General features: G+C 40.7%; 1 protein-coding gene across 1 annotated transcript; it reads left to right on the top strand.

Moving 5' to 3' along the window:
- Positions 1–484: 484 nt before the first annotated feature.
- On the top strand, positions 485–17,704 carry LOC308283148 (integrin beta-3-like; the record flags this gene model as incomplete). Its single annotated transcript, XM_080723529.1, has 15 exons — positions 485–551; positions 1,643–1,728; positions 2,468–2,669; positions 3,671–3,923; positions 4,909–5,071; positions 6,939–7,100; positions 7,207–7,302; positions 7,415–7,504; positions 7,836–7,970; positions 8,693–9,122; positions 13,783–14,005; positions 14,971–15,071; positions 16,832–16,951; positions 17,335–17,501; positions 17,639–17,704. The coding sequence occupies 15 exons, from the start codon at positions 485–487 to the stop codon at positions 17,702–17,704; spliced, it is 2,361 nt and encodes a 786-aa protein (XP_080579655.1).
- Positions 17,705–18,491: the final 787 nt, after the last annotated feature.

The following is an 18,491-nucleotide window of genomic DNA, read 5'->3' as shown; positions in this document are numbered from 1 at the left end:
ATTGTCCACTAGGGGGACTTCCACTACAACAACTTGCCTTAACTTGAGACATAACTTGCAAGCTCAGACGCGGACCCGGTAGTAGATAATATCTATCTCATAAATTATAGAAAACTAAAGCCTGAATAAATGTGTAGCCTAAAGCTCATGACTATTTAGTGCACTGTCTGATTTCTCCTATTGACTTATGCTTATTTTAAAATAAATTGCTGTTGTTTCAGAATAAACGTTTATTACATTTCATTAGAATGTATTTATTAATTAAATAGCCTATATTTCGATTTCGTACATGAAATCCTCTGAATAAAGCTAAGGGGTTAATTTCAAAACGATATAGGCTATGACCCAATCATGTAGGCTACTGCACGCAGGCGGTAGCCTACATGATGGGTTTTGCAAGAATTAGCAGAGGTAAATTGTGGTGTGGCAAGAATCAGAGGCAGAACATCTGACGCGCAGCAGGCAGGAGAGTTGTGTTCCAGCCATGGGAACTTTATTAGACAGACTAGTTATATTGACGATATTATTATCAGTTGCTTCAAATGCTTTCGGTAAGTGGGATTTCATTCTTTAGGTTAAAGATAAAGCTCTTTTTGCGAACATAATGTACTAAAATGTACTTTTTTAAAGTATTAGCAGTAGACTGCTGTCTAATGTAGGCTAAGTTTATGTTTAACGTTTCTTTATCGTTGATAGGCCTATACTCTTACAAAAACATGAGTTCAAGATTTATCCTCTTGTTTATAAGTCGCTACTCGCTTGGAACTTTGGTCGTATTACCTTATAAGGGAGTGAAAATACACTGGATCTTGTAGACTATCCCACTTGTTTGGTCCATGGGACACACCTATTAGCCTGCTGTACGTGAGTTGCACCGACCCTGAAAATACATTCTGTCTGGGGAATTGATTGATTGATTGATTCATTGATTCATTGAATACTTTATTAGCATAGGATACAGTTCAGATACAAGGTCTACAAATAGGATGTAAACCCAATTAAGAAAGCACTATATGGCTTGTTTACATTGGGGTCCTTTTGTACTAAACTCATTGAGACAAATCATGCACAATGCACACCATACACTTATGGAGTATAGCTTATGAATATTCACACTTACACTTTGTAGGACATTCCCTTGGACATACTTCATGGAAATGTTTGTCATCATTGGTTGTATGAATTGCATTAAAGTAGACTATTATTTAAATGTCTTCTCAAAGTGGAGTCAGTGGACCAATGGTGGTGGGTGGTCCCCAGCAAAATGAAGAGCATTTTCATTAGAAGTAGCCTAGAGAATGCAGACTGTAGATCATAGGTTTGACTCGCCCCACCTACAATATACTAGGCCTACAGTTGGATGTAGTTGTAATAAATGGAATCTAACAACACAAACCCTCTGTAATGGGGAGTCCGCAGTTTGTTTGAGAACAACTGTTTTAAGGAAGGAACACTTTTTTTGCTTATCTGTTGATCTGATCATGTTTTTGAAACAGGATTTCCCACACAAAATGTGGTTAATGTTGTGCTGACATTGAAATTGCTACTTGTCTAAATGTGCTAAAACAGTAAAGGAGAAGTAGTTAGTAATTATTATGGGTTGTCACTGCATTATGTTTGTGTTGTTGCATTTTTCTCTCAGGCTCCAACATCTGTACATCAAGAGGAGTGAGCAATTGTCGTCAATGTTTGGCTATTAACCCTAGCTGTGCTTGGTGCTCTCAGGAGGTGAGAATATTACACGTGCGCGCACGCACGCAAACACACACACACACACACACACACACACACACACACACACACACACACACACACACACACACACACACACACACACACACACAAATAGCAGATATACCAGCTCACAGGACCGCGCTGCAAGCTTGTAAATCTGCTATTTTTGAAAGGTTTTGTGCAAATCTTTGAATATATGTATTTTTTAAGCAAACATTTGTAAGTAAAATTTTGCTTCTAGGGGGGTTCCTGGAACTAAATATTTTGGGGGTCCGTGGCCAAATACATATAATTTTGTGGGTCCTTCACATGAAAAAGTTTTCAAAAAACCTTAGAAGGATTTGAAATATTCAAAGACTTGCACACATTTTCAGGATTCTTCAAAAATAGTAGATCTACTGTACAAGCTCTGTGAGCTTATCTGCTATCTTTCAATAGTTAAAGCATTAAATGTGAGTGAATCCTTGTACCCAGGGCCCAGAATTTGGTGCGACGCCCCTGCGCACACACACACAAAACACACAGGTCCAGGCTGTACCTCATTCTCAGCTCAGCATTGCATGTTCGAACATGACCCCTTTGCAACATTCCATGCTGTTATTTCTTCTCCTTTATCCATTATTACACAGCCTTATCTTCTCCGCTTCCATTTGAACTTAATTAAGATGAAATGTGTGTCATTGTTAAGAATGCTTGTGCAAACATGACCCCCGGTTGTTTTGCTGGGATGCAGGAGTTTGGAAAGGGGGGCTCCAGTGTGTCCCGCTGTGACCTGAAACAGAACCTGCTGGATGGGGGGTGCGCTGTGGCGGCCGTGGAGTTTCCCCTCAGCTCCCTGAACGTCCAGAAGGACACACCTCTGAGTGACAAGGCGTCAGGGTCGGCTCACGTCACTCAGATCAGGCCTCAGAAGGTCCACATGGTGCTGAGACCAGGTACCAGACACTGCACGCCACTAGGGATGAATGAATGAATGAATGAATGAATGAATGAATGGAACTTTATTTATATAGCACCTTTCATGACAAAATGCAGCTCAAAGTGCTTTACAGTGCAGAACGAAAATGTATACATAGTAACAGTAAAAAGAAAAAAAAGAAAAGCAATTCAACATTCAAAACTTCAATATAACCCTAGGAACAGAATGAGAACATGAAAAGGAATTAAAAACAGATGAGATTGAACATCAGCTAAAAGCAAGGGTAAAGAAATGGGTCTTGAGCAGTGATTTAAAGCGGTCGACAGAGGGACCATATGAAAATGTCATGCATGTCACGATTATTGTGACCAAAGACATTTGCGATTTACGATATTCTCGTGATAATCAAAATATCCCGTCATCCATTATCCGGGGGCGGAAGATTTGCCCCCAAAAAATAACAGATCTACAAGTTCACAACGTGTCGCAATGCGCTGTGAGACATTTGGTAGAGAATGTGAGACATTTGGTTGAGAGTGAAAAAAAGACTGTATCAAGTAGTTATTTCCAGGTCCGGGTTTAAAATTTAATTTAAACTTAAAATGGTATCTCAGTGCATGACAGAGGATAATTTCATGATAAAATTAAATCTCCACGATATGATTATTGTGAGTGTTTTTAATAACGATTATTGTCCCATTCCTACACAGCGCACACAAGTACTCACACACGCAAGCACGCACGGACATGCACACTAGTGATGGGTCGTTCGTGATGGGTCGTTCCTTGCCATGAGCATGAACAAACTTGTTCACTTCCTGAAGCTATTACGTTTTCGTTTATGACCCCCGTCTCCTCTCCCCATACAAAGGTTCGTCTGGTTTCCAGGCTAACTCTGCACGGCCACTCGCCCCAACTCGTCACCATATTACGACCTGAGAGTGACAACATTTGACCATACTGTAACCCTAATTACCATGAAGATGACCATTTTCCTCATTGTTATTTCTTTCTCAGATGATGCCAGGCATTTCACTGTGTCAGTGAAGCAGGTTGAGGATTACCCGGTGGATCTCTACTATCTGATGGACCTTTCGTTCTCCATGAGGGACGATTTGGTCAGTCTTCGCACCTTGGGCAGAGGGTTGGCTGCAGCCATGGCCAAGAAGACAAGTAACCTGCGAATGGGCTTTGGAGCCTTTGTAGACAAACCTGTGTCACCATACATGTACCTCGCCCCTGAGGCGGCAGTCACAAACCCTTGTTGGGGGTAGGTGAAGATCATGTTTCACACATTGTTTAGATAGCCTTAATTGGAGTAGGAGGAGGATTTGGATAATAGATTTCATAATATCCTGGCCACTGAAAATGATCCTACACTAAAATTGGGTAAAGTGAGGGCGGGCCGGCCATATCACTCTGACTCAGACATAAACAAACCTGACACGCCCATATATATGCCAGTCAGTCATATAGTCAGTCACTATATGACTCAAACATAACCATAAACAAACCCATATATATAGTCATAAATGGAGATCCGGTTATCGATAGATCTAACCGTTATGCCCATATATGGTCAATTGGTCATGTGCATAATATATGGGACCGACCGACTTCAACGACTTCAATCGCGCGCATCGATGTACTGGGCGGATCTAATGTGAAGGGGAATGTTATTCCAGAGCCTTGGGGCAGCCACCGCAAAAGAAATGGACGCCCCTGGAATAGTTTTTAGTTGTTTTGATTGATTGATTGATTGATTGAAGAATTTATTAGAAGTTTGCAATAGAAAAAAGTACAGTTTCATGACAGTACAAATCACTGGTACAAGGTCAACTAAAAGGAGATCCTAGAAAGCCGAGGCTTATTTCCACAGGAACCACACTTTAAGTATCTCATATAACATTTGAGATATAACGTTGTGAGTTTTGTGAAATCAGTAATGACTGAGAGGTCAGCTGACCTTAAAGCTCTTACTGGGTTATAATGTTGAGGTTCAGCCAGGTATAAGGGACACAGGTAGACAGACAGATATAGAGATCTCCATAATATGGCCACAGGCAGACGGGTACAACGGGTACTATGACAAAAATATGGGTCTAAAAACCAAGTGGATGTATATGTCACTTTTCTTGTCTCTCAAAGTATATTTTACAACTTTAGATCAGTATGCATTATGATTAATTATGTATATAATATGTATCCTACCCCTACCACCATTCATACCCCTGTCTCTCTTTGGATTTGTGTAGAATTGGGACTACATGCAGAGCTCAGTTTGGATTCAAGCATGTGCTGTCACTGACAGAGAAGGTGGAACGCTTCACTGAGGAGGTGAACAAGGAGCAGATATCCAGAAACAGAGACACACCAGAGGGTGGCTTTGATGCTGTCATGCAGGCAGTGGTGTGCAAGGTATGACAATGCGTGCATGCAGAGTTGCACGTGTACAGTACATTCACGCTTAAATGTGCATGTATTCATATGCACATTTAAACAAACAGGTTTGTGCACACTGGCACACTGTGTTCTCATTTCTGCATGTTATATGGCAGGTACCTTTGGCATCCAGATGCCAACCTTTTCGGTACTATGTTGCCGCAGACGGCAACCTTTTGCATACCATGTTAACATTCTGCCTACTATGTTGATGCCAAAGGAAACCGTCCGTGTATGTACTGTGTTGATGCCAAAAGAATGCATACACGTACACTGTTCCATTAGGTAACCTTCTTAAGGCTAAGGTTAGGTAAGGGTTTGGTGTCTGATTATGCCTAGTAGTCACTGGTAGAAAAAGAAAAAAGAAAAAAAAAACACTAAAAGCCTACTGCTTTGAAAACTAATCCAGATACTGACCCAATATTCGAAAGTTTTATTTTAATTTTTTATTGTTTTTATTTCTGTTTTTATTTTAAAAGAAAATCAATATCCCCACTTCCCAACCCCCTCCCCATATACATACAAAACAGCTAAAAAAAAAGCTACAAAACATATTAAATAGCTTCAAGAGAAAAAAAAAAACAGACTAGACTGAGGTAGCTGTAGGGTTGCCAAGTTTTCAAGAAAGTATCAAACCCTGATTGATTTCTCAGAAGATAAGTCATCTTCTAAAGGGGAACACAACTGTTCATTTCTGAGAACCATCTCACAATGAGGACGGGGGAGTCAGACTTCCAAGTTATTGCAATACATTTCAACTCAGAGTGCCACCTCGATACATTTAATTTGGTGTCTTCTTAGATTTGCACTGATAGTGGTGAAATTGCCTAGAGAGGAAGGGAGCATCTATAATCTTAGCCAGCGTATCACAGATATCATACCAGAATGTTTTAACTTTAGTACATTGCCAAGTACAATGTACAAAGGAGCCATCTTCTGTGCCACAACATAAGTCTGGGATCTCAGACTTGTATCTATGCAACTTTTGACGTGTATAATAAATAATGAAGTTGGTGGAGAAAAGTATAGTGGCTCAGTCTATATTTGGCATTAATCGTGGCAGAGAGGCTATCACAATTCACGACACATGTTAGACCACAAACCTTCATCAACAGTAATATTCCACCCTAAAGTCTTTGCATTAGTTCGGCAGTGTTATTTTTAAAAACTCTGTATAGTTTCCATCCATTTTGATCCCATTCACTGAATGCAGATGTACCAGACACATCAGTAGGCGAGATCTCTGAATGTCTGGCTACATGAGACTAGCTAATGGTTAAAGTAAGGGTTTGGGTTGGGATAAGGTTTACAGTAAGTAGGTGGACCACGTAGTCTTCGTTCCGTCTGCAAATTATCTGCATTCCTTCAGTGTCAACATGGAATGCAAAAGGCGAGGGTAGTCAGCGTGTACAGTACCTGCCCAAGCCACAGCAGAGGACAGCTAGAGCGGGCCATGCACTGAATGGATTGCATTGACGTCTGTCATCTCTGAAATATCTTTGACTTAGTTATGACTCCATATTTGCACAACATTTCAGGCTGATCCACTGATTATTAATTTCCATAATACATTTTAAGTTAAATATTTAAAACTTCTACGTAGTAATGTGTGGAGGTACTTCTTCAGCCTACTGACAACGTCTAGAAGAAATTTGACACAATTTGCTCTAGCAGTTTGCGGGATTAGCTCCGGACAGACAGACAGACAGACAGACAGACAAACAAACATACTGTAATCTCCCCCATTGCCTTTGGCCCGGTGGACATAACCATGGCATGAAAACAGTCTAGATGATGAAAACATACTGTAGTTGACTCTGTTCTGTCTTTCAATCTCTTCTAGGAACAGATTGGCTGGCGTCCAGATGCATCCCACCTGCTGGTGTTCACCACAGATGCTGATACTCACATTGCACTGGATGGACGCATCGCTGGACTGGTCCAACCCAACGATGGCCTTTGTCATCTTGATAGCAACAACAACTTTAACAAGTCTACCGTGCTGGTCAGGAATGTTTGCCTCAGGAATTAACAATGCTTTTTTTTTAAGGTGTTGGCTTGAATTACTTTTTTAAGGACTAACAATGACAACACTTGCTTCTTTTTCTCAGGACTACCCCTCTCTGGCACTCATGAGTAAGAAAATGTCGGAGAATAATATCAACCTGGTTTTTGCTGTGACCAGCATAATGATGGACCTCTATAAGGTAAAAATGATTTACAGCAGGTGTCATAGTATGGACATGTGTGTGTTATCATTAAGAAAAAATATATACCGGTATATCTTTTTGTTCCTGACATGCGCCTTTCTCTGTTCAGAGCTTCAGTGAACTCATTCCAGGCTCAATAGTGGGGACACTCCAGTCAGACTCTGGGAATGTCATTGAACTCATTCAGGAAGCGTATGATGTAAGAACTATTTGTCTGTATCTATAAAGGGAGTTTATTTCACCTATAATGCACTATTCTCAACAGTCTTGTTCCAGTATTCAGAATAATCTATTGTCAAGGGCAGACTGCATTTGGTTAATAAGATATTTGGTCGAATAACAATTTCGTTATTTTTTTATTCGTAAGATCTTACTCAAAGTAAATTGTCTTCCTTTATTTCTAGTGCATGGTGCATATTAAAATTAAATATGCAATTCAGTGTTGCTAAATTGAGCAAAACGTTGGTGAATTATTAGTCGACAACTTCAGTGACCTCTCACTCATGTCTTACTTACTTTTGTGTGAACAGAAGATCCGCTCTAAGGTGGAACTGGAGCTGCACGATGTCCCGGACGAGCTCTCCCTGTCCTTTAACGCATCCTGCCTGGATGGAGTGGTCACGCCTGGCCTCAAGTCCTGCGCTGACCTCAAGATCGGAGACACAGTACGTATCAAAATGATTTAGAACAGGGGTCTTTTCAGGCCAAGGACCCCTTAGTTGAGAGAGAGATGAAGCAGGAACCCCCCACAACCTTATCATAGATTCCATATAGTTTCATTGTTTGACAGTACGATTATCAGTGTATTTTGGATTCATGTCAATTTGTCTTTTCAGATATTTAACCACTTGAACCGTCAATACTTAATAAACTTGACCTTTCACTCTGTACTTGGTCTGCTCTTTTTCCCCTCTACACCAAACCTCTTTAAATAGCCGATCTACAAGCTCACAACGACGTTGTGAGTTTGTAGATCTGCTATGTTTGGGTAAACTTCTCAGAATATGGACCGCTAGGGTTCAAATGGTTAATATAAAAAAAGAGAAAAAAAGTTTCTATCACACAAAGATTTGGAGGACCCCCTGTAGTAACTCTGAGGACCCCCTAGGGGTCCCGGACCCCCTGTTGAAGACCCCTGATTTAGGAGATGTTAGATAAGGTAATAGTGATGTGTTGTGAATGAGTTGAAAGGTGAAATTCTTAATCACTTAACCACACAAAATAGACGATCTACAAGCACACAATACATCGCATTGTACACTCCGTACACTCAAGATCTGCTATTTTTGAAAAGATTTTGAAAATGTTTGGGACGCTAGGTTAAAGTAGTCAACATTACATCCACACGAAACACCCAGAGATCACCAGACACATTTTCTCCTCATAGGTGTCATTCAGCGTGGAGGCTCGGCTGCGTGGCTGCCCTAAGGAGAAGAGCCGTACGTTTACTATCAAACCTCGGGGCTTCAAGGATGCACTGGAGGTCACTGTGGAATTTGCCTGCGGGTGTGACTGTGAGGCTCAGTCTGAAGCTGATAGCCCCATCTGTAACCACGGCAATGGAACATATGAATGTGGCGTGTGTCAGTGTCACCAGGGGCGACTGGGTCCACGCTGTGAATGCGCTCATGGGGATTACAGTCCATCCGATGACGCTAACTGCAGCCCAAAGCCAGAAAGTCCTGTCTGCAATGGGAGAGGGGACTGTGTGTGTGGAGAGTGCTCCTGCCATAGAAATGACTTTGGAGAAGTCTGGGGCAAGTACTGCGAATGTGACGATTTCAACTGCCTGCGCTTCAAAGGGGAACTGTGTTCAGGTGAGTGAGAGTAGATGTTTATGATTGCATCAAGTGCTATTGTATGTCACAATATTACACATAGGCCTACATGTCTTGGTCTTGTCTATAAAAAAACCTACCTTTATTCATATTATCATCATTGTTTGTAGCCAATTCCAGTCAACATGAAAACCATTTATCATTTTGCAATGATTGCGTTATATTTTGTGGCTCCGCTCCTTTGATGCAATCTGTGGAAGTGAGACACACTATGAAATCACAATACCTCGGAAACAGAGCCTAAAGATACATTGATTTTTACATGGACATCATAATAATAGACTTTATGAACTCCTCATAGGGCAGAACCTAAAGACACTCAGACATTAAAAGACATAGTGCAGACCTAAATGCTATTACAGGAAGACTGGGGAGGTGGATGGAGTTACTGGAGAGCTGGCGATAGTGGTAGCGGCAAGATATGAGTCTGCTTAAATAGTAGTAGATAATAAATGTATGCCTTAGGAGGGTGTATGAATATGGGACCGGCTTGACTTCCATACCTACCGGTACCTACTACCGCGAATGCTCCAAGCTCCACAAAGATCTAACCCTTCTGTTCAGTGAGAGATGAGGCTTCCTATTCATACATTGTGTGCGTTCTGTAAATGGCTAAACAAGAATCAGTGGAGTATGGAGTAGAAAACAGCTTCCTGCTGCTAGTACTTTATCTTAATCAATGTTCTTAAACTGTGATGAGACATGAGGTGGCATCGCTCCCTGTTGCAGGTCTGCACATTACACCACAGTTACTCAATCACAACTATTAAAATTAATTGTTCTTGACTCTTTCTTGCCTTAAAGCAATTTGATGCAATAGTGTGGCACTTGTGTGGACATTCTGGTACTGGGAATGCCCATGTTTGGTAATGCCCATATATGGGCATGTTTTGACATAACTTTGTTGACTATCATGCAGGGGTCTCCATATATGAGTAACTGTTCCCATATACATCACTGGCAAGATGACCAAGAATTGGCGCGACCTCGCGAGGTCGCATGTCACCCTGAGGTGTCTTAATAGTATATTTAAGGGAGAGGAGCTGATCGATCAATTGATCAAAATAATCCCCCTGAGCCGGTCAAGTTGTTTTTACACTCTGTCCTATTTTGAGTAGTTGGAAAATGTAGCTGATTGAGTCTAAAACCTTGGCTGTTATGACTCACAATATCTTACATGAATAATAGTGGGTTCAGTTGAAAGGGAGTATTTCACACTATGATTCACTACGTAAATAAAACCCATATTTGGCTTGAATCTTAGTTAAGTTCAGACGGCAACGCCTTGCAAACATTTAACTGTTGCGTAGAGTGACTGGGGGTGAGGGGGGTGGATTAATGTAAAGGGGTAAATAAGAATCTCAATATGTGTTATTTTGTTAAGGACTGGATGTTAAGATATGACGACTATTTTCATTAAGATCACACAGAACACTGTGACTTCCTTCCTGTATGACTGGAGTTGTACAGTCATGATGTGATTTTCTTTTGGCCTATAGGGATACTATCCCTAGTACTACAGGAATACTATCCCCATAGGCCCCAGCTCCCATGAACCCTGAAGCCCAACAAAAGAAAAACACTCACAGTCAGCGTTTAATTCTTTCTCTACAAGGAGACTGGAAAGGGAGGAGCATGATTCAACAAGCGTGCCCTCAGGGTCCAGAAACAGGACGCAAGAGAGAACAGAAGTTAGCATTCCTCTGTCTGTCTGTCTGTCTGTCTGTCTGTCTGTCTGTCTGTCTGTCTGTCTGTCTGTCTGTCTGTCTGTCTGTCTGTCTGTCTGTCTGTCTGTCTGTCTGTCTCTCTCTCTCTCTCTCTCTCTCTCTCTCTCTCTCTCTCTCTCTCTCTGTCTCTCTGACACGCATAATGTACACACACACACACACACACACACACACACACACACACACACACACACACACACACACACACACACACACACACACACACAAACTCTCTCCCTCTCTCCTTTCAATTTGTCCCCGTCACTACTAACTTTATATCTCCTAATTTATTTACAGTATCGTTTGCCATCTAAACATTTTCTTGCTCTTCTGCTCTGTATGCGTCTCTTCCCTCTTTCATGGACGCCAACATTTACATTCCCTGAAGTCAAGGAATGTAATTAATGGGCAGGATTATTATGCAGCCTCAGAGACAGGAAGGTGATGTAAGCCAGAATTCTCCCTCTTATGTCTGTGACTCAACCTTACAACAAATTAGGCAATGACAGCAGGACTGGCTAATGTCAAGCTTTATCTTTATATGGCTGAGATAACTGTGCGGGTCATGAAAATAATTAATGTACTGCAAAATATATGCTATAGTGAATAAATGTTTTCTTTTCTGTTTGTGCTATATTATGCTTCACCCACTTGCAACCATGCCGTGATATGTGAAAGTACTGTTAACCATTAACCAGTGAGACTACCACACCTCGGAAAAGGACTCTTTTAGCTCAGAGTGACAGTGAGGTATGAGAGGAAGGTAACTGTGGAACTGGATGACTGAATTGGATGGAGGAGTTTGTTTAACGTGACATTAACAATGCCAGAAGATTCCCCAGAGCTCCTGGATTAGTGGCCCTTTAACCCACCACTCCTCCACTCTGCTCCAGCTCAGTTGTGTGACTCAGTTATGTCGCTCTTTAGTCATTCATTGCCAAACCATGTTTTGTTTCCCTTGAGAACTGTGCTGCTGTGTGGCCATTGTGTCTGGCACATGCCAACGTGGGCAGTTTGAACATATCCTTGGCATAAGAGCACACCCAGATCCTGTGACAGGAGATTTCTCCCTGTGCTGTGATCCTGTTTTTCCTGCTACAAAGGCAGTGTTTCCTCCAGGAAATTAGAGTGGTGTTCAGTATTGTGTGTGTGTGTGTGTGTGTGTGTGTGTGTGTGTGTGTGTGTGTGTGCGTGTGCGTGTGCGTGTGCGTGTGTGTGTGTGCGTGCGTGCGCGTGCATGCGTGTGCGTGTGTATGCGTGTATGTGCGTGTGATGGGGATCTCACTTTTTGGGGATTATCAGATGTGTATTTTTCACATCCTTTGTCTGAAGGTATGGGTGATTCATGTGCGCTGACGACAAGCTTTCTTAAACACGGCTGCCTAGACATGCACAATACATTATAGATGTGTAAGTGTTAATAGGCAACTGACTCAACTAGGCTCAAGTGGTCAGACTGACCTTCTTACGTCATCAGTTCCAGTGACAGAGGGTATGAATCACGAAAGGTCAGATAAAGATTGGCTGGGCTGTAACGGAAGTCTGTGGTTTTCTGTGGTAGAGCAGAGATGTCTCTGCAATCTGTGATGCTTTTTTTGTTTGTTTTAGGGGCGGTTCTTAAAGGACAACTTTGTTTTTTTACAACAAGGGTTCATATTTTAGATTGTAATTAGGGAAAAGAAAAGGTGAGTGTTAAAATGTTTTAATTTGCTTCGTTCTATCATTTTATCACTTTTACCGTGCTAAAATGTGGGGCATGCGTACACATGGGGGCATGCGTACAAGTGGCTAAATATGTATTTTTTAGTCACAATAAGCCAGCAGTTTCTTTATTGCTATTTACAGTAACACTTCTAGCCCCCATAAGTCACATCCAACCATGAAAGGTTGTGTTGTATCTTGGTAATGTGCTTATTCTGTGTAAAATTACATATTTAGTATTGTACGCATGCCCCCAACCACTGAAATAAGAATCTCTAAAACAATAGAATGAAGTAAATTAAATCATTTTAACACTCATCTTTTATATTCTTTAATTACAATCTAAAATATGAACCCTTGTTGTAAAAAACTAAAGTTGTCCTTTAACCACTTCTCAATAGTTAGGCTCTAGACCAGGGGCTCTCAAACCTTTTTAGGCAGTGGCAGGGATCCCCAAAATAAACGTATTTGAACTGGGGACCCCCATGGCCCCACCCTGACAAGCACTTGGAATTGTAGTTATTACATTTTAATGTGACTCGGTTCCACAGATAAATATTGTGAAAATAGCATGCTCACAATGCCTCGCAACACAAGGCGTTGTGAGCATGTAGATCAGCTATTTTCACAATGTTCTCCTCTTGCTTACTTAATATTTGACAGTTTGGTCTTGAAAGTCCTTAAATTGTCACTTTATAAATGTGTACCCTGTATACACTTATACTGTGTGTTGTTTTGTTTACCATTGAGTGAGAAAAGAAAATTACATTAAAGCTAAAAATTACATTAAGCTAATCATCTGGGGACCTCACAAAATAATTTGGGGACCCCACTTGGGATCCCGACCCCAAGTTTGAGAACCACTGCTCAAGACATTAGATGTCTACTGTACCTAGTCGCCTGGCTACTGTAACTCCAGACTCAACTTGAGGCAGTCTTATGGAAAACTCTCAAGCAATGATTCACTGTTGCAAAACTGTGAATATTTCTCCTCTCCGCGGCTGTCTCTCCAGGTTTGTTTGTCTAGCTCCACCTGTGTGATTATGCACATCAACAAACATGAAAGAAATGTTTGTGATTTAGTTAAATTATCCAAATAAATAATGCATATTCTGGTCAGGTTTGTACGGGCAAAATGAAATGTAATGAAGTCTTGTATAAACATTATAGACAACATTATATTGACCATAACGCCTTTCCATCCTGTGCAGGCCATGGAAAATGTGACTGTGGGTTCTGTCGCTGCGATTCTGGCTGGACAGGAGAGAACTGTAACTGCACAACACGTACCGACAAATGCGAGTCCACTATGGGCATGTTGTGCAGCGGCCGAGGCCAGTGTGTGTGTGGGACCTGTGAGTGCACCCAACCTGGAGCATATGGAGCCACCTGTGACAAATGCCCCACCTGCCCTGATTCCTGCACTATCAAGAAGTAATCCCATTACTTATAATGCTCAAGATTAATTCATCAGGATTACTTAACTAAATGAACCCTAGCTATTCTGGGGCTCAACATTAGTAAGTATTTTAAACATAGGCTATTTGAAAATAGCTGATCTACAAGCTCACACCGCATTGCATATGTTGTGAATCATACATTAATCACTTAGCCATAGGCTATTTTATACATAGCATATTTGAAAATAGCTGATCTACACGCTCACAACTAATCGCATCGCATGTACTTTTGGTACTTTAAGTACATTTTGTTGCCGATGCCACTACTTTTACAGTACATTTTAAAATCTGGACTTTTACTTGTAACAGAGTGTTTCTACATTCCTGTATTGAAACTTTTACTTAACTCTCAAATACCTGGAAGATAGATTTTAACCACTTTAACCATTGTTTTATGCTTTAACTATTGAAAAATAGCAGATATACAAGCTCACAGCGCGGCACCGAGTGCCGCGCTGCGAGCTTGTAGATCTGCTATTTTTGAAAAATCGTGAAAATGTGTGCAAGTCTATGAATATCTTTGACCCGATCTTTGACCCGACTTCTAAACCCTTCCTCTAAATCAGTGGTTCTCAAACTTTTTCATGTCAAGGACCCCCAAAATTACAGGTATTTAGCCACGGACCCCCATCTCAAAATATGTTGTTCCAGGGACCCCCCAGAAGCAAATATTTGATTTACAAATGTTCGCTTTTAAATAGATATATTCAAAGACTTGCAAAGAAAAATCGTGATTTTTCAAAAATAGCAGATCTACAAGCTCGCAGCGCGGCACTCGGTGCCGCGCTGTGAGCTTGTATATCTGCTATTTTTCAGTAGTTAAAGCAGTCAATAATCCTAGGCCTAAATGGGTTAAGTAAAACATGTAAGTAATTTTTCCACCACTGGATACTGTAAATTGGATATATGGGTAATAATGGTTTGGTGTTGTGTTTGCAGGGACTGTGTGGAGTGCAAGCACTTCAAGAGAGGACCGCTCCATGATGCTAACTCTTGCACCAGAATGTGCAGAGATGAAATTAGCCTTGTGAAGGATCTGGGTGAGAAATTGTGTTTCTATTATACTTCTATATATTTCTTATGCTTTTGTTTATTGCGACCGTAAGGTCGCAGTTTAGTATGAAAACCTCCACCGGCCGTCCGTCGGTCACACGTGCGGTCGACCGCACGTCACACGTGCGGTCGACGTGTGATGAGGTCACGATGAGTCATCTATGCCCAAATATAGATTTCTAGGTCAGATGGCCCATAGAGTTTGTGATGTCAAACCTAGCAACCCAATATAAACAAACCTGATGTCAGACCTGAAGTATCCTTTTATACCCATATATGGAGATACAGAGATCTCCATATATGGGCATATTAGAAAGCCCATATATGGGCATATACGGATGACATCAGGGATATCCATATATGGGCATAAAAGGGACAAGGGCTTACAGTTAAGAGATCTCCATATATGGGCATATCAGAAAGCCCATATATGTTCATATACTGATGACATCAGGAATATCCATATATGGGCATAAAAGGGACAAGGACTTACAGTTAAGAGATCTCCATATATGGGCATAAAGGGACAAGGACTGTTACAGTAGATATAGAGATGTCCATATATGGGCATAAATGAACAAGGACTGACAAACACTGAGATCTCCATATAACCTATGGGAATATAAGGGACGAGGACTGTCAGCTTGTAGACCTATTTTCTAAATATTGTTGTACATTAAAAACTTGAAATGGGTCGTTCTGCATAGTACTTGGGATTTGTTGATGTAAATGTTCACATAGAGTGTAATAATTGGTAAAACAAACTTTTGGCCTATTTGTGGAGATAAGCGACCAACGGTCGCTTATCTCCCGATTAGGGAGTCTTACTGGTTATACTATAACATGACATCCTTGTTGATAAATTAATAATGTTTTGAACATTCTAAAGCTCTGGGTTAAACTTTGAATTGTATTGTAGTATACGTCAGATACGATCTGGCAATGAAGCTAAATGTGTTTGTGCAGTTCTATATTACTCTGTGGCTGAGGAGAAACGCTAGGCTAGGCTGCAGGTCAAGGTGAAATCCACAACAAAAAGACACATTTTAAGCTTGGAATCCAAGGGCAGAGAGAGGAGAGACATTCATGACAGTCTGATTCAAACCTGTGCCCAATGAGTATATATATGATCTATGCACAACAAATTGGCTGAACCACCAGGCACTGAACCAACAAGACACTCAAAAATGTGTTATGTGTCTACAATTTTCATGCCATATTTGGAAATAGCCTACTTGTATAAAAACAATAAATTGTATAATTGTATTTAATATATATGGCATTATATCACAGTGCTGTTCAGCATGACACAAAGTCTGACTGAGTCATTGCTTAAATAATACATGAGAGGCTGTGGTATGTCATAATTACAATATATCACAGCTACAGGGGTTTCCCTAAAAAAACAATAGCCATGATGTAATACCATATATCACAGTCTCAACTTTATGTTTGCTTTTATAAGACCTTTATCAGTGATAAAGCAAGACGCACATGCAAAATATCAATCAAAAACTGTATGTTAACTTGCAAGCCAACCCGTAGCATAGCAGTGTGTTGATTGTGATTATGGTACAGAGAACTTAAGTGTGGTCCTATTGGGGGGGGGGTCTTACAAGGACCTACGGTATATACTATATGTTCCTACTCTGTGTGCCTCAGCAGGAACTCTGCATAATCACTTTAGCTGCCTAATTTCTGCCTTTCTTTTCTAATCCATATGATCCGTATCTAATTTTTCCCTTAGAGTTCCGTGACAAGAACGCTGTAAACTGCACATATAAGGATGAAAATGCCTGCATAGAGCGTTTTCAGTATTATGAAGACGAAAGTGGGAAATCTGTTCTGTATGTGGTAGAGGAACCAGGTAAGGTGTGCGTGCGTGTATTTATGAGAACAATGTGTGATGTGAATGTCATGTCAGTCAGTCCTTGGCTGTTAGACACTGTAATAATAGTTCATTAGCTCGCTTCAACAGAATAGCAAACAGCTGCTTGCGCAGTTGGATCTGTGCTCTTCCTCACCTTGTCAAAAACAGGCAACTTGATGAGAACACTGTGGGATGCATGTTAGTGGACTTATGGGACTGTTGTGTTGATTTTCTTCAGATATATAATGTACTTGACTCTCTTTCTTTCCTCCTACCGTCTGTTTTTGTCTGTCTGTCTGTCTGTCTGTCTGTCTGTCTGTCTGTCTGTCTGTCTGTCTGTCTGTCTGTCTCTCTCTCTCTTCTTGTCTCTGTTTTGTCAGAGTGTCCTAAGGGTGCTGATATCCTAGTAGTGCTCTTGGCAACGGCTGGTGCCATTCTGTTTCTGGGCCTGGCTGGCCTGCTCATCTGGAAGCTACTGGTCACCATCCATGACCGCAAAGAATTTGCCAAATTTGAGGAAGAGAGAGCCAATGCCAAGTGGGACACGGTGAGATACAAATATTGACAGCATCAATACCCCAGGGGGGGGGGGGGGGGGGGTTAAATAAGCTGTTTATTAGTGTGACGTTGATTCCAAGACAACATTCACTTTGGTTTATTTTTCTTCTTTCTTCTTGTTTGCAGGGAAACAATCCATTATACAAAGGAGCCACATCTACTTTCACCAACGTAGCATACAGAGGAAACTGAGGACACATTTTCTAAAGAAACTCAACAAGAGAAACTCAGGGGTCTATGACGAATGCAATGTTAAAAATAAAAATGTGGGAAGAAACCTTTACACTGTCATGTCTAGCTACTGTAGATGTATTCTGAATGTTGTCGTAAACAATATGCCGCAATTGTACATATTGTAAAAAGAAATAAAGGAAAGAAAAAAGGGGAAAAATAGGGCAGTAGCTCACAAAAGGGCTGCTTAGTTATAGCCAGTGGGCCTAATGTGATTTTAAAGTAGGCATAGCATTCTATGAACTAATTATTATGACATTCAGGAACATTATGACATTCAGGAGTCAGATAACTGTACTCAGATAGTCGAGATGTTTTGTGCATGGCTAATAGTTGTTAATAATAATAAATGATGAATAATAATAGCAACAACAACAATCATCATCATCATCATCATAATTTAGCCTAATGTTAATATTATAGAATCTGTGTGTTCTATTCACCTTGAATGTGTTTGAATTTGTCAGGTACTGTATGTTATCAAACTAAACAAAACCTTGGCTGTGATATTTTTAAAAACATGCTGTGTGGAGTTTGGGAAATGGTTGCTTCCTGAAAATCTATCATTTGGGGATTTGTAAACTTGTCATGCTTTATTACTGTTTTCTTTGTTTTTTTATACTGTTGTTTTTTTTTGTTTCGTTTCTTTCTATACAATCAGAGCACATGTTGAGATATTGTTGTGTGGAAATGTTTTGCCAATTCATTGAAGGTATTAAAGATTATGGCAGGAGAAAGGTTCAGTGAT

This window comes from Nannobrachium achirus (genome assembly GCF_963921795.1).
Source record: "Nannobrachium achirus genome assembly, chromosome: 4".
NCBI lineage: Eukaryota > Metazoa > Chordata > Actinopteri > Myctophiformes > Myctophidae > Nannobrachium > Nannobrachium achirus.
This window is presented reverse-complemented; position numbering and strand designations above follow the sequence as displayed.